The sequence below is a fragment of the Dipodomys ordii genome, unplaced genomic scaffold, assembly GCF_000151885.1.
Source record: "Dipodomys ordii isolate 6190 unplaced genomic scaffold, Dord_2.0 Scaffold187, whole genome shotgun sequence".
Lineage (NCBI taxonomy): Eukaryota > Metazoa > Chordata > Mammalia > Rodentia > Heteromyidae > Dipodomys > Dipodomys ordii.
This window is the reverse complement of record NW_012267403.1, coordinates 319090-336487: the sequence shown is the minus strand read 5'-3', so window position 1 is coordinate 336487 and position 17398 is coordinate 319090. Positions and strand designations below refer to the sequence as shown.

The following is a 17398-nucleotide window of genomic DNA, read 5'->3' as shown; positions in this document are numbered from 1 at the left end:
GGTAGGTTTATTCAGTAGACCTGCTGAGACCAGGCAAGGTTGGCACTCCACGTGGCTGGCAAAAGAGAGGAAAGAGAGAAAAGAGCTAGAAAAGAGCAGAGAGAGCAAGAAAAGAACAGAGAGACAGAGAGCTAGAAATGAACAGAGAGAGAGGTAAGAACAGAGAGAGAGAGAGAGAGAGAGCTAGAATAGAACAGAGAGAGGAGAGAGCCTGGGCCTGGGCTAGGCCTTATCTAGGGTATGGGCGGGGAAAGGTGTGGCCACATCAAATTCAGATGTGACCTCAGCAGATGCAGATGTGACCTCTTCCAGGTGTCCCAGTTGCCTAGGTAATGCAGGTACTGGGTGGAGACTTTGCTGCGAGGAGTGTGGAGTCTGTTAGCCATCCAGGATCCGGGCCTTACAGTTAGCCCTCTACCACTTGAGCCAAATCTACTTCAGGCTTTTTGCTGGTTAATTGGAGATAAATGTCTCATGGATTTTCTTCCCTGGGCTGGCTACAACTTTGATCATTGGATCTCAGCATCTTAAGTAACTAGGATTACAGGCATGAGCCACTGGTGCCCAGGGTAGCCCAGGTTGATGATCCTCCTGACTCATTCTCTTCGCTATTACTGGATTCCCCAGCACAGTTGACTGGAAGTTATATATTAAAACAATCTTAGGGTAGCAATATGGCTGGATGGGACAATGATCTGTAGGATTATCCTGAAGAAATATTTGCATAGCAATCACACTGTTCTCATTTAAATTTTGTTATAGAAAGATTAAAATATAAAAGTTTTAAGAGATGATCATATTTCACTCATTATACTACATTGAAAAAAAACATTCATCTAAATGTCAGCAATGTGAACCCTAAAAGGGGACACCAGATAGGGAAAATAACTGATGTAATATGTAGAAAGGGTGGGGTTAGTGTCCATCTTCAACTGATCTTTGACATTTCTAAGGTTTCTGGATTAAGCACAAAGGTCTAATTTACCAAATGCCTAACCAAGAAGACAAGTCAATCTCTGTAGTAGCAAAATGCTACTTTGCTACCTATATGCCTAATTCTTTTTTTGGAGACATTTTTTTTCTTCTGTTGGTCATGGGGCCTGAATGCTGGGCCTGGGTGCTGTCCCTCAGGTCTTCAGCTCAAGGCTAGTGCTCTACCACTTGAGCCACAGTGCCACTTCTGGCTTTTTCTGCTTATGTGGTGCTGAGGAATCGAACCCAGGGCCTCATGCATGCAAGGCTAGCACTCTACCACTGAACCACTTTCCCAGCCCCCCGCCTATGTTTTTCGATTAATTGCTTATCACTGCCTTTATTGAAGGAACGCAATGCTTGCTGCCATTTTTCTCATATATATATATATATATATATATATATATATATATATATATATTTTTTTTTTTTTGTCAGTCGTGGGGCTTGAACTCTGGGCCCGGGTTCTGTCCCTGAGCTCTTCAGCTCATGGCTAGCACTCTACCACTTGAGCCACAGCATCACTTCCGGTTTTCTGGTGGTTAATTGGAGATAAGAGTCTTGCAGACTTTTTTGGGGGGGGGGCAGTCATGGTGCCTAAACTCTGGGCCTGGGCACTGTCCCTCAGGTCTTCAGCTCAAGGCTAGTGCTCTACCACTTGAGCCACAGCACCACTTCCAGCTTTTTCTGCTTATGTGGTGCTGAGTAATTGAACCCAGGGCCTCATGCATACAAGGCAAGTACTCTACCACTGAGCCACCTTCCCAGCCCCTCGCAGACTTTCTTACCTGGGCTAGCTTTGAACGGCGATCCTCGGATCTCAGCCTCCTGAGTAGCTAGGATTACAGGTGTGAGCCACTGGCACCCAGCTTCAGTTATATATTTCGATGCCTGTGCCTGTGTGCCTTTCCATTGAGTTTGCAAAGAATTTTCTGATGCACAAAATATGATCATCTTTCAAATTTTCAGCAAAATGAAACTTCAATTTAGCATAATTAAAGCCCTTTGTATTCAGTGGAGATGGAATCACATCTTTAACATTGTTTTATTGATAATATTAAATAAAGTGTTTTTGCAAAGTGCATATTTTACATCCATTTAATGGATTATGAATCAATGTATTAGAGCAACGACTAATTTAAAACAAAAGGAAATAGAAAGCCAGGAGCAGTGACTCCTCGGATTACAGCAGAAGCTGTAATTCTAGCTACCTGGAGACTCAGAGATGAGGATCCAGGTTAGAAGCCAACCTGGGCAGACAAATTTGAGACATTCTTATCTTCAATTAACCAGCAAAGAAAAAGCTGGAGTGGAAATGTGGCACAGCATGTAGAATGCCAGCCCTGAGCTAAAAAGCTAAGCAAAGCCAGGTGCTGGTAGCTCACACCTGTAATCCTAGACACTCAGGAAGCTAAGATCTGAGGATCGTTCAAAGCCAGACTGGGCAGAAAAGTCCATGAGACGCTTATCTCCAATTAATTACCATAAAATCAGAAGTAAACTGGATCTTAAGTGGTAGAGCACTAATTTTAAGTAGAAAAACTCAGGGTCCCAGGCCCTGAGTCAAGCCTCACTACTGGTGTGCGCATGTGCGCATGCACACGAGTGTGTGCATGTGGGGGGGCATGCGCGCACCCGCGCACACACACATACACACACACACACAGAAAGGAAAGGAAATAGTATAAATATATAAAAATTAAAGGAAGTATTCAGCTATAATGAAATTATGTAATTTGCATGAAAATGGATGGAACTGCAGATCATCACACTGAATGAGATAAACTAAGCCTAGGAAGAAAAATATTTTGTGTTTGTGAAGCTATTAAGACTTAGACAATCATATGTATTTGGAAATATGTGCTGAAGTTTGCATGAGAAGAAAGAATGCAAATTTTGTTCTGGAGCTGTCTTGAGAAGTTTTCATTACTATTCTCAGAGTGTATGAAATATATAACTGAAAATATACTATGATTTAGTGCAATTGTTTTCCTAAAAGTAATTGGCTGAAATATGTGCAGCCACTTTTTTACTTGTTTTAGCTCAGGTTTGGTTGGTTTATAGTAAATATACTTTTTAGTTCTTCATGCTTAAATTTATATATACAGGGCCTGGGAAGGTGGCTCAGTGGTAGAATGCTTGCCTTGCATGCATGAGGCCCTGGGTTTGATTCCTCAGCACCACATAAGCAAAAAGAAAAAAAGCCGGAAGTGGCGCTGTGGCTCAAGTGGTAGAGTGCTAGCCTTGAGCTGAAGAGCTGAGGGACAGTGCTCAGGCCAGAGTTCAGGCCCCACGACTGGACCCAAAAACAAAACAAAACAAAATTTATATATACATACATATATATTATATGTATTTGTCTTTTTGTCTTTGGTTTTATGACAGATATCTTTTGCTTTTTGTGTCTTTATTTGATCTTTCATTTTTCCTAAATTGTGTGTGTGCATGTATGTACATGCCAGAAATGGGGCTTGAACTCAAGGCCTGGATATTGTCCCTAAAGTGCTTGATATAGCAGCACCTGGTGGTCATTTAAAAAAAAATTCCATTTACTTGTTTGTTTGTTTATTGTGTGATGGTCCTGGGGCTTGAATTCTAGGCATTGATTCTGAGCTTCCTTTGCTCAAGGCTAGCACTGTACCACTTAAGCCACAGGGCCACTGAAGCTTTTTCTGAGTAGTTTATTTTTTTTTTTATTTTTTTAATTTTTTTTTATTTTTGGGTCCGGTCGTGGGGCCTGAACTCTGGGACTTGGCGCTGTCCCTCAGCTCTTCAGCTCAAGGCTAATGCTCTACCACTTGAGCCACAGCGCCACTTGCAGCCTTTTTCTTTTTGCTTATGTGGTGCTGAGGAATTGGCTGAGGAATCGAACCCAGGGTCTCATGCATGCAAGGCAAGCGCTCTACCACTGAGCAACCTTCCCAGCCCCCTGAGTAGTTTATTGGAGATAAGAGTCTCACAGACTTTCCTGCCCCAATTGGCTTTGAACCAACATCCTCAGCTCTCAGCCCCCTGAGTACCTAGGATTCTAGTCATGAATCACAAGTGCCCAGGACTTTTTATATGAATCCCAAATGGTCTGAGCTGATTCTTCTGTGCCTGCACTGTAGCCAAGACAACTTGAACAGAAACATTAATGACAAATTATCTTAGGAGAAGCAGAGCACTGTTGGCTGACACCTGTAACTGTCTACTCAGGAGACTGAGATCCAGCGATTTCAGCTTGAAGCCAACCCAGGCAGACATTTATCTCCAATTAACCAGCAAAAAGCCAGTAGTGAGCCAGTGCAGGAAGGCTCACACCTATAATCCTACCTACTCAGGAGGCCGAGATCTGAGGATCGAGGTTCAAAGCCAGCTCAGACAGGAAAGTCCATGAGACTCTTATCTCCAATAAACCACTCACAAAACCAGAAGTGGCTCTGTGGCTCAAGTAGTAGAGTGCTCGCCTTGAGCTGAAGAGCTGAGGGACAGCGCCCAGGCCCAGAGTTCAAGCCCCACAACGGACAAAAAAAATAGCCAGTAGTAGAGTTTAAATGGTAGAATATAGCCTTGAGTGGAAAAGCCAGGCAGTACCAGGGGAAAAAAGTATAAAGTTTACATTCTTTTAAGTTTTAGTCATATAACCAAATGGTCTTATCGTATTTCAGTTTATCATAATTGGCTTTCACTGTTTATGTACAGACTTACTAAATTTATATTACCATATTTCTGTGTCTCAAGTACGGTGACTTTTGAGGTTTTGCATTGACAAAGAAAAGACAAGATATTGAGTATACTTTTCTAATGTCTTAAATTTTATGGTTAATCTAAAAGTAACTTCAAAAGTGAAGTAAATATAGATTATAGTAAATATTTTCAAGTGTATATGATAATGGTAAAACATCTTAGTCATTTGTAAACAAGTTATTTGCTACATATGAGTTTGGAGTTCTTGGAAAGATAGTATACTTGAGTCTCTAGTTCATAACCTTTGTATACAAAATACTCCAATATACCATCAAGAGATATATGAACTTCTAATAAGTTTGAGCACTATTTTAAATAAATAATAATATTTGGAAATAAATACTTAAAGTATATTTACATCTAATATAGGCTAATTTTTGTACTGGTCCTGGGGCTTGAACTTAGGGCCTGTGTGCTATCCCTGAGCTGCTTCTGCTCAAGGCTAGTGCTCTACTACTTGAGCCAGAGCTCCCTTTCCAGATTTTTGGTAGTTTATTGGAGATAGAAAATTCATCAGCTTTCCTGCCAGGCTGGCTTCAAACCATGTTTTTCAAATCTCAGCCTCCTCAGTAGCTAGGATTATAGGCATAAGCTATCAGTACCCAGCAAGTTAGACCAATATTTTAGAGGGGAAATAAGTTTTTTTTTTTTGGGTCTGGTAGTAGGGCCTGAACTCTGCGCACTGTCCCTCAGCTCTTCAGCTCAAGGCTAGCGCTCTACCACTTGAGCCACAGTGCCACTTCTGGCTTTTTGCTTTTTGCTTATGTGGTGCTGAGGAATCGAACCCAGGGCCTCAGGCATGCAAGACAAGCACTCTACCACTGAGCCACCTTCCCAGCCCCGTGGAGGGGAAATAAGCTTTAAGCAGGGGAAATAAGCTTTAAGCATGAAATGTGTGTGTGTGTGTGTGTGTGTGTGTGTACACACTACTGTGTTTTCTCCTAAAGTGGTCATATAACACAATACTCTCTTTTTTTATGTACTATGGCTTGATCTCAGGACCTTGTGCTTCCATTTTGCTTTACTTATTTTGGAGGTAAGGTTTTATGCCTTTTTTCTTAATATATATTTTTATTGTAAAGATACTGTACAGAGGGGTTACAGTTACATGAGCAAGGTAATGAGTCCATTTCCTCTTGAGCATTGTTACCCCCTCCTTTATTTTTCTCCTTCTCCTTCCCTACCTCCCCAGCTCCTCTCTCCCCTCTTCTCCCCTTCCCTCCTCCCCCTTATGTTTTTTTGCCCAGGGGGGCCTAAAACCTCAATCCTTCCTACCTTCTGAATAGCTGTAATCTTTTGACAAAACTAAACTTACAAACAAATTGCTTGTAAGTAAATATGACAAGTCAAAATTTTATATGAATACAACTTCCGTTTTAAGATGCTAGCTATCATTTTAACTTTAAATATTGCTTAATTATCACTTTTTCTTAACCTTTTATTGCTGAAATTTGAGAAAAAGGACCATTTTCTTTCCTTCCTACATGAGATCAACCTGATCATGGGAGCATGCCTATTTCTTTCCACCAGGGACCAAAGAACAAAGTAGATTGATCAGCAATGACTCCAGAATAAAATATTTGTTTGTCAGGGTATTTGATATTTACTGGCTTTTCCTCCAAATTGTAGTCTACCCATAGTATTTCAGGAACATGCATGTGATCTCTTTTTTTTAAAGTTGCATGTTTCTTGGGGGGGGGGGGTCAGGTCATGGAGCCTGAACTCTGGGCCTGGGCACTGTCCCTCAGCTCTTCAGCTCAAGGCTAGAGCTCTACCACTTGAGCCACAGCGCCACTTCCGGCTTTTTTCTTTTTGCTTATGTGGTGCTGAGGAATCGAACCCAGGGCCCCATGCATGCAAGGCAAGCCCTCTACCACTGAGCCACCATACAGCCAAACCACTGATAGATGGCAACTAGGTCTTTCAAGATTGAAGAATGAACAAAAAAAGGAGAAAACTTTAATGGCTGCCCTAAGAATTTGGATCCTTGCAAGAAATACTGTACTAGGAGTGAAATGGTCACCCCCAAAAACCCTGGCCCTAGCAGAAAGAGGGTCTTCCAGTTCTGTTAACTAGGTTCCACAGCTAAATCTCTAGCCATATTTCCTGTGTCACTGGTGCCAAGTTGGCTGAGTTTTTAAGAAAAAGAAATGCCCTAGTCCCATTTAGGAATACTCAAGAAATTGGTGGAATTTGCATTTCAATATGTTTTCAAAATGTTCCACATGGTTCCAATATGTATTTAAAGCTGAGAACTACCTGTTTATTTCATAATTCCTGAACTGTCCTTAATATGCGTGGACATTTCCATCTCTTGGCTACAGATGGTATGGTTTGAATGTTTGTGCCCTGCTCAATATTCTCAATATTCAAATGTTGAAATCCTAACACACAAGAGAACAGTAGTAAGAATGGGGCTTTTAAGGAGACAATTGGACTAAAACCTCATAAATGGGATTAGTGGCTGGATGCAGGTGGCTCACGCCAGTAATCCAAGCTACTCAGGAGTTTGAGAACTGAGGATTCTGGTTTGAAGCCAACCTAGGCAGAAAAGTCCATGAGACTTATTTATAATTAGCCAGTAAAAAGCTGGAAGGAGAAGTTGTGTCTCAAGTGGTAGAGCGTTAGCCTTAAGGGAGAAAGTTAAGGGAGAGCCCTTAATTCAAGCTCTAGTACTGACATAAACAAACAAATAGATACATAAATAGGATTAGTTACCTCTGTGACACTGACCTTCTGAACTTTCCCTGTGTATATGTGTGTGTGTGTGTATGTATGTTTGTGTGTGTTTTCGTGTGTGTGTGTGTGTGTGTGTGTGTGTGTGTGTGTGTGTGTGTTTTCAGTTGTGGGGCCTGAACTCTGGACCTGAATGCTGTCCCTCAGTTCTTCAGCTCAAGACTAACATTCTACCACTTGAGCCACAGCGCCACTTCTGGCTTTTTTCTGCTTATGTGATACTGAGAAATCGAACCCATGGCCTTGCATGCAAGGCAAGCACTCTACCACTGAGCCACCTTCCCAGCCCACATTCCTTGTTTTGAGCATCATCTTGAACTGCTTTCTCTTTTGGTGGTACTCTCTCCCACCAAAGAGAGAAATATATTCACAGACCAATGTATTTCTTAGAGTTACGGACAAATTTCTTGTTAACCCTGGGATAGCTATTTGTATCTCCTTGAAGATTTTAGTTTGGTCAGTCATAGTCTGCCATTCATTCTCAGGCCATTTCTGCTTATTTTTATTTTAAGAGCTTTTTTTTGTGTTTGAATTTTTTTTCACCAGTCCTGGGAATTGAACTCAGGTTTCAGGCACTTTCCCTGAGCTTCTTTTTGCTCAGGGCTAGTGCTCTACAGACACTTGTGCCACAGTGCCAATTCTGGCTTTTTCTGAGTAGTCTGTTGGACATAAAAGTCTCATAGCCTTTTTCTGCTCTGGCTAGTCGACTTGCTATACTCAGATCTCAGCCTTCTGAGCAACTAGGAGCTCAAGCATGAGTCACCAGCACCTAACTCCTTTAGTTTTAAAAATTAAATATAACTAATTAATTTTTTGAGATAGTATCTTGATATATAGCCCAGAGTAGTCTGGATCTCAGTATGTAGCTGAAGTTTGCCTTTAACTCATAGTCTTCCAGCCTTAGACTTCCGTGTGCTGGGATTACAGATATAATCCCACAGATGTGTACCATCAAGACATTTATTTATCTCTGGTAGAATCTAACCTATTAAACAGCATTATAAATTGTGTGTGTGTGTGTGTGTGTGTGTGTGTGTGTGTGTGTGTGCAGTGTGTGCATACCAATACTGGGGCTAGAACTCAGGACCTGTTATCTCTTAGGTTTTTTACTCAAAGCTGGTGCTCTACCAGTTGAGAGCTTCAGCTTCACTTTTGCTCCACGTCAGCCTTTTTTTGGTGATTAATTGTAGATGAATCTCATGGACTTTCCTGTCTGGGCTTGTTTCAAACTGTAATCCTTAGATCTCAGCCTCCTGAGTGGCTAGAATTACAGATATGAGTCACCAATACCTGGATTTCCAAATTAATCTTAACTTTGTATGATTAATAATTTGATTTGATTTGCTTATAATTTCACAAGTAAGACAGGCATCTTGGAAGCTGAGAGGACAAAAATGGTTAGACAGTTAATTTTGCCTTTCCTGGATTATCACACCATCACACCTCATCCCAGAGAGGAAGAGAGTACCTGTGGATTCCACTTCACCATTTGGTTCTCTTCAGTTTGAGACCATAATAAAACTAATGAGCTATCTCAAGTTTTTGTTTTGTTTTGTTTTTGTTGGTGATGGGACTTGAACTCTGGACTTGGGCAGTATCCCTCAGCTCTTCAGCTCAAGGCTAGCACTCTACCACTTGAGCCAAGTGCCACTTCTGGTTTTCTAATGGTTTATTGGAGATAAGGGTCTCATGGACTTTCTTGCCCAGGCTGTCTTTGAACCATGATCCTCAGATCTCAGCCTCCTGAGTAGCTAGGATTACAGGTGTAAGCCACCAGTGTCTGGATGTCTCAAGTTCTCCATTCAACTCAACTTCTGCTTCCCAGCCCAAGTCTTGTATGTGTCAATTAGTAAGTTAAATTTTCCTTCTGGTGAATCTAGCCAGTTTTACATAAATCCTTTGCTCATCACTTCCCAAAAGTGTGACCATCAAAATGGAGATTCATAAAATGCTTTCTGCTGGATTGATTTTTTTATCAGTCATGGGGCCTGAACTCTGGACCTGAGAGCTGTCCCTCAGCTCTTCAGCTCAAAGCTAACGCTCTACCACTTGAGCCACAGCACCACTTCTGACTTTTTCTGCTTATGTGGTGCTGAGGAATTGAACCCAGGACCTCATGCATGCAAAGCAAGCACTCTACCACTGAGGCACCTTCCCAGCCCCATACTGGATTGATTATTGTACAACTGTTTCCTCTCTGAGAGCCAAAGATAGGAACTGAAGCATGTGAAAATGGGAAAGACCCTGGACTAACCTTTAGTTTCTCTAGGATCTGAGTGTTTTTGTTTTTCTTCTGTTTTTGGTTCTTGTTGTTGCTGTTTTTGTATGTCACAACTACTTCCATTTGATCACTGAGAACCTAAAAGATTTCAATTGCACCCCTACTGCCTTAAAAAAGTCTAAACTTCAATAGGTTCTGGAGGCTTTGCCAGTAACCCTCGCTCATTGGAAACCTGTGAACTAGAGGATCTCAGTTTGAGGCCAGCACGGGCAAAAGAGTCTCCAAAACTCCTCAACCTACCATTGGGTCTAGTCAAGTGCTCCTGCCATCTCAAGCTAAGTGGTTGGGAGGATTGTGGTAGCAAGTCAGCATAGGAAGAAAAGTTTCCATATACTGCTCTGCAGAGTAAAGCTGGACACGATGTGAGTCATGTGATTCCAGCAATGACAGGAAACCTAATGTAGATGGGTCAAGGTTCAGGTACACATTAGGCTCATATCTGTTCAGTTTGATTTCACATATGTTCTAGGTTTGAGAGTGATCACTGAGTCAACTTGTCATCTTATTTCCCTTAATCATACTTGTGTTTCTCCATCTGTATAAAGTGAAGTAGTTACATGGGGTACATTTCTGAAAATGTGTGGATTTTATGATTATTCTTATTTTGTATGGGTACTGGAGCTTGGTTTTTCTACTCAAAGCTGTTGCTCTACCAGTTGAACAACATATCCACTTTTGCCACATCTCTGTCTCTTGCTTTTTAGCTGGAGGTAAGTGTCTCATGGATGTATCTGCCTGTGACTTTGATCTCAGCCTTTTGAATAGCTATAAATAGTATTACAGTTTTATATTCCTTTCTATAGTTAAGTGTTTTTACAACTGGAGAACCATGACTTATGCCTGTAATACTTGCTCCTCAGGAGGGTGCGATTTGAGGATCATGGTTAAAAACCATCCTGGGCAGGTGGCTTATGCCTGTAATCCTAACAGCTACTCAGGAGGCTGAGATCTAAGGATCTTGGTTCAAAGCCAGCCTGGGCAGGAAGGTCCATGAGACTCTTATCTCCAATAAACCATCAGAAAACTGGAAGTGGCTCTGTGGTCAAGTGGTAGAGTGCTCGCCTTGAACTGAAGAGCTGAGGGACAGTGTCTAGACCCAGAGTTCAAGCCCTAAACTGACAAAAAAAAAAGAAGAGTGTTTTAACATGTACATTCTAAGTGTTTTGGACCTGAACTCTGGAATCAAACTTGATTGTACTTTTGGGCTTCCCTACTTCCTACCTGTGTGATGTGGCAGCTATTATTTACTTTCTCTGCTTTAGTTTCTCTTGGCTAGAAGCCTGTGGGGAAGGAAAAAGGGGCAGCCAGAGTCCTGCAAGTCTAGGTGTGGGTAGAGGCAGAAGTGTGAGTGGAGATGGGAGCTTGAAGCTCCCTGTATTTTCTTTCTATATTTCCTGGGAGTGTAGTAGGCAGCAGGGAAATTAAAATAAAGTGTCAGTTTGGGGTTAGCTCTTTCCTCCCCTAAAAGGTTAACGTGCTTATCACAAAACGCTAAAGCCCCTATCATCAGTGAGTAGAGGGGTGTAGAGAGATAAGAATGTCTGAAAACATCACTCTGCCCAAATGTTACCTAGGCAAAGGCAAGCAGCCTTTACGGGGCTTAAGTTTTCTCCTTTGTAATTTGAGTTCTCCACTCAGCACTAGTCACCAGGATCAATTACTTACAACTTCTCTAAAAATCTGCATCTCCATAACAGCTCCCCAGCAGCTTTAATCTTTCTGCCTCTGGAAGGCTGAATAGGAGTCCTGGCCTCTCCTCCTTGGGGTGTGCCTGTGCTGACGTGGGTTTCCTCTCTTTCCAGAAAGAAGTCCCCTCACTCCTCCTGGATCCTACCCAAGGTCTTAGCCAAGGGGAAATCAGACTGGGGGGAGGGGGCTGGTGGGCTATGCGGAGGAGGAAAGGGAAACGCGGCTCCATCACACACTAGCTCCCTAGAGCACTGCAGCTCTCAGACTGGCTGGCTGCACTGGTCTCCGGCTTTGCGGGGGCGCCTGCCTTCCTCCAGGCTCCCCACACGCGCCCTCTCCTTCCCCGCCTTGCTCCAGGCTGTCCCAACTTCCTCTCTAATTTTGGCTGCTTTCTGCAGAAAGTTTGGAGCGCCTCAGAGAAGCTGAGCTACACCTGTAGTATCGAGGGTTTGGAGTATAGGCGCCTCAGAAACTCTAACAGCTCACCTGTCGCCAAAGGTTAGGGAACTGGGAGCCTGGGAGGAGGGAGGGGTAGTCAGCCAAGAGTCCTGGGCTAAACTTCCTCACCTATGATCCCCCCCCCACAGGATAGCTAGGTAACTTTGGGCCCCAGGAGGGGGTTGCTGGGTCTTGGGTAAGTAGAGGAGGGAGCGTTAGTGCTAGAGTTCAGAGGTGAAAGGTGAGAGTAACTCTATCCCTATACCCTGCATTTTAATCTGACCAAGGACTGAAACGATGAACGATGGAGCTCTAGCACTCTGCTGCCCTCAGCGACCTAGGATGCTTGCTCTGTGGCGTGGTGTCCCGTCTGTCTTGGCCTTCTGCCTCTTGTTCGCCCTGCTTGAGACTCCAGGTACGTGATGTCGCACCCCATGGCTGCTTGTGCTTGTTCTGTCACTCCAAGCTATATGGCTTACCCCAAAGAGGTCAGGTCTTAGGCGGGGGAAAGATGGTAAGGAGTATTCACTAGCCTTCCAGGCAGATCTCCGAACCAGTTCTGCATACAATTATGGCTGGAAGTTCATAGGATTAGTAGTGAGAGGAAAGAGAAAGCTCCCCGAGTGATCAATTGTGTGCCCTCTCCGGAGGGTGGCCAAGCTTGTACTGGGGAGGTTTAATGTGCAATGTTTGGTAGTTGTCGGCTTATTTTCTTCCTGGGGAATTCACACTTTTTACAAAAAGTCTAAAACATCGCCTTCTGAGGTTTTCGTTTTTTTCCCAAGACTACCTAGAGAGTTGTTTCTCTGTTGTCTGACCATACTTCCATAAAACTTTTAAGCAGAGCACAAATGAAATCTGTAAAGTTGTCTGTAATTTTAAACTGAGCAGTTAAAGTAAAAAGACATGTGCATTCTCTGACTCTTAGAAAATAGGTTAAAGAAAGGGAAAAACGACAGAATTATGGCGATTCAATTTGGTTACTTTTTGGAATGCAGTTGTTTCAAATGTGTTGTTGCTCTATAACTGCTAAATCCAATATGTTTAAAGTTATTCCCCCTCCACAATGAAAGAAAAAGAAAGTGCCAATTAAACACGGGACATCCTTTGGATCAGCCATTGTTTTATTCCCTTGTAAAGGAGAGGAAAGTGAAGTGTTCCAGTGATAGGTTTCTGCAGTTCAGGTAGTAAGTACCTGCCTTAACCTTGTGGAGACCCTTAAAGATACTCAACTTTTAAAGCCAACTGCTTAAAGGTATCAATAAGGTTGTCATACTCTTATCTGTTCCTGTCTTTGTTGAAGGTTGGCGGTGGCATACTCTGCTGCCTTTATAGTTTTTCAGACCCGAAGGAATTCAAAAGAATCTCAATCCAAACTTTCCACCCAAAAGTTTATAGCCACTTCCTACAACAGAGTAAACTAGTCAGTGGCCAGTGGACACAATGGGAAAACCTGGATAGCTTATCCTTTAGTATTAACTAAAGGATAAGCAGCCATATTTCTGATGTGGTTTCTATGCTTTCTTTCACTCATTGAGTTTAATCTGAGCATTATAACAGGGGTCAGAATCTAGTGTTGTTCTTGACTGTTCTTAAAACAGTTTTTCAATACCAAATTGAACCTCTAAAAATCAAGATAATACATTCTAACAAGATGGGAAATGATAAAATATTTTATTGTGTGTGCTGGTACTGGGGCTCAAACTCTGGTGTCTCATTCTCCCTTGGCTTTATCACTCAAGGTTGACACTGTACCTCTTGAACCTTAGTTCCACTTGTGGCTTTTTGTTGGTTAATTGGAGATGAGAGTCTCACAGACTTTTCCACCCAGGCAGTCTTTGAACCACGATCCTTATAACTTAGCCTTCTGAGTAGCTAGAATTACAGATATGAGCCATCAGCTCCCAGTCATTATATCTATTCTACAAAATTGTCTTGGTGTCTGTAGTGTAATGCAAATAGTAGTAGCTACCTAAGCAATTGATTTTTCTTCTTAGCTATACTAGAAACACACTTGGGTACTTCTCTTCTAGCCTTGGCTTTGAATTTGTAAAATAAAGATGGATCCTTTTATTTGGCTTGCACCTTCTTTGTCAAGGAGAACACATCACAAATGAACCAGTCATAGGAAGGAAATTGAATTTACAATGAATTCAATACGGAAAGAGAACATTTTTCTACTGGAAATGTAAATCTCTACTCTGGGAGAATGACTTCTCTGGATACTGAGAAAACATTTGGATACAACTTCAGAGCTACTGAAAAGTTGCTAGAAATGTCATATATCCAGCAATGGCAGTTGTGGAAGCTTTTAGAAGAGGAATCCATACTCATTAGAGCTGAAAAGAGAACTTGTCAGAATAGTTCAATTGTTTTAAAAAATATTGTTATTTTAAAGGTAATGTACAGAGGGGTTTTGTTTGTTTGTGGGTCCTGAACTCTGGGCCTGGATGCTGTCCCCCAGCTCTTCAGTTCAAGGCTAGTGCCCTACCACTTGAGCCACAGCGCCACTTCTGGCTTTTCTCTACTTATGTGGTGCTGAGGAATTGAACCCAGGGCCTCAGGCATGCAAGGCAAGAACTCTACCACTGAGCCAACTTCCCAGCCCAAGAGTACATTTCTTTTGGACACTATCACCCCTTCCCTTGCTCTCTCCCAGTTTTTCTTTCCCATTCCCACCCTTAAGTTGTATAATTCATTTTCACTCTTTGTCTCAATTGCTTTTTGCAATAAGATTTCTGGAGTAAATACGAAGGGGAATGCTATAGATACAGAATACTGGGGCTACTTTCCCAAGGCCTTGAGTCTAGTCTGTTTTCCTGTCCCTGGTTAGAGCTAGAGAAAAATTTGGAGATTAGATTTAACAGGATTTATAAATTATTAGAATGGTGTCAGAAGTGTTGATAAGAAGGTAAACTATAGGATTTTAGGATGGCTAAGCCTGCAGGTCAATTTTAAAAGAGGACAAAAGCTTGGTTTTTGCCTTATTCTTTTAAATATTTTCAGTGAAGCTATGGCTCAAGTGGCACCTCTAATCCTAGCTGCTCAGGGAGTGAGATCTGAGAGTCCCTCTTCAAATCCTCTTGGGCAGACAAACCCAGGAGACTCTTATCTCCAATTAACCAGCAAAAAGTGGGAAGCAGAGTCATGACTCAAGTGGTAGAACACCTGCTTTGAGTAGGGAAAAAGCTAAAGAAGCCAGGCCTGGAGTAAAAGCCCACATCAAAAAAGAAAAGAAAAGATAAAGAGTATAAGGCCTTGAGTTCAAGGCTCAGTATTGGTACAAAAGAAAAATAATTTTCTTCAATATTTTTCTGTGTGTGTGTGTGAGAGAGAGAGCATGTGTGTGAGCGAGCATGCGCTGGTCCTGGAGCTTGCAAACAAGGCCCCCGCGTTACCCCTGAGCTATTTTGTTCAAGGGTAGTGCTGTAACACTTGAGCCACAGCTCCACTTCTGGCTTTTTTGGTGCTTAATTGGGGATAGTCTCTCTAACTCTTGCTGGGTCTGCCTTTGAAGCTTAACCCTCAGATTGCATGCAGCCTCCTGAGTAGCTTGGATTCCACTGCCCAACTAAAAAAAAATTTTTTTTTGCCAGTCCTGGGGCTTAAACTCAGGGCCTGTACACTGTCCCTGAGCTTCTTTTGCTCAAGGCTAGCACTCTCCCACTTGAGCCACAGCACCACTTCCAGTCTTTTCAGTTTATGTGGTACTGAGGAATCGAACCCCGGGCTTCATGCAAGCACTCTACCACTAAGCCACATCCCCTGACTAAATATTTTTATTCTTGCATATGGAAATGGTATAATGCTATAATGGGAAAATATTCACGTGAAAGTAGAAGGGAAATACAACTATGTAATTAGGATACAAAGGGCAAAATTAATTTTAATAACATTTTAAGTTTGTATGCACCCTCTCTAAAAACAATAGAAATGTGGAAATAAAACTTTTGAGAACCAAAATAGCCATATATATATATATATATATATATATATATATATATATATATATATATATGTTGTTGTTTTTGGGTCCAGTCGTGGGGCCTGAACTCTGGGCCTGGGTGCTGTCCCTCAGCTCTTCAGCTCAAGGCTAGCACTCTACCACTGGAGCCACAGCGCCACTTCCGGCTTTTTTCTTTTTGCTTATGTGGTGCTGAGGAATCGAACCCAGGGCCTCATGCATGCAAGGCAAGTGCTCTACCACTGAGCCACCTTCCCAGCCCAGCCATATATTTTTAAGGTAATTTTTTATGTTTTGCTTTGCTTCTGAAGCTTTATTGTACTCTATTGTATTGACTTTTTTTTGGGGGGGGGGTCCGGTCGTGAGGCCTGAACTCTGGGCCTGGGCGCTGTCCCTCAGCTCTTCAGTTCAAGGCTAGCACTCTACCACTTGAGCCACAGTGCCACTTCCGGCTTTTTTCTTTTTGCTTATGTGATGCTAAGGAATCAAGCCGAGGACCTCGAGCATGCAAGGCAAGCGCTCTACCACTGAGCCACCTTCCCAGCCCACTATTGTACTCTATTGTATTGATTTTATAGGCAGATAAATCAAAACCTATTTTGATTTAGTTTATCTTAACTAAATAGTAAGTATCTAATGCCAACAAAGGCTTTAGTTCTCTGGTTCCCCTGGCCAGACTCCATCTGTGGTACCAAGGTCTGACTTTGAGCCTCACATTAGCTTTGGTGAAAGACTAAGGTGTTTTCAGAAGAGATTAAACTGGGTGGAGAAAGTCCTTGAAACTTTGTCACATAAAGAACTAAAGAACTGAGTCCATTTTGCTAGAACAAAAGGCTCTAGGAAGTATGTGAAAGGGGTGTGAAAGTTGTACCCAAGCCTGCTGAGTGTGGGGTATGGAGGCTTTTCATGTAAAAGAATCTTTTCTGCTGCTCTAAACAAAATGGACTGGCTTGGGGGCAAATGGGAGTTTTCAGCCTAGAGTACAAATTTCACAATGAATAGTCCTGAGGATATTGAAAGGTTTCTTACTATTATAGATTAAAGTAGCTCAGATCCTTCAATCTTACAAAGCAAGATTCGGAATATATTTTGAGACTGTTTGAAAATATGTGTGTGCGCCCGCGCACGTGTGTGTGCGCCCTCGCATGCCCGTGCACGTGCCTGCTGGTACTGGGGCTTGAGCGCAGGGCTTTTCACTCCCGCTTAGTTTTTTTCACTGAAGCTGGCTCTTTGCCTCTTGAGCCAGACTACCATTTCAGGGTTTTTTTGCTGATTGGAGATTAGAGTCTAATGGGCTTTTCTGACTGGGCTGGCATCAAACTGTGATTATCCTTAGAGTTCAGTAGCTAGGATTACAGGTATGAGCCACTGAGGCTTGGCTGTCATTCTCTTGGCATAATTCTATCTATGGCTCACCTAAATTTAAGGGGCAAGAGGTTTCAACCAGAAGAAAAAAAAAGTATTCTTTATTCCTGGTAAAAATGTCAGCCTCTCTAAAAGTAATTGGGTGAGTCTGGGGGTGTGGCTGTAATGGTAGAGCTTCTGCCTTGAGAAAGAAGTCTGAGGGTAAGAGGGAGGCACTGAGTCGT

At 42.3% G+C, this 17398-nt stretch overlaps 1 protein-coding gene across 1 annotated transcript in view; it reads left to right on the top strand.

The window, feature by feature from the left end:
• The first annotated feature begins 11631 nt into the window (after window positions 1-11631).
• The window catches only part of LOC105999329 (vascular endothelial growth factor receptor kdr-like), a 181953-nt gene continuing 176186 nt past the window's right edge, over window positions 11632-17398 (top strand). Inside the window, exons 1-2 of the mRNA XM_013034308.1 lie at window positions 11632-11905; window positions 12133-12260. Coding sequence (XP_012889762.1) covers window positions 12143-12260 — 118 coding nt within the window. The 5' untranslated portion in view covers window positions 11632-11905; window positions 12133-12142. The remainder of the gene's footprint in view (window positions 11906-12132; window positions 12261-17398) is intronic.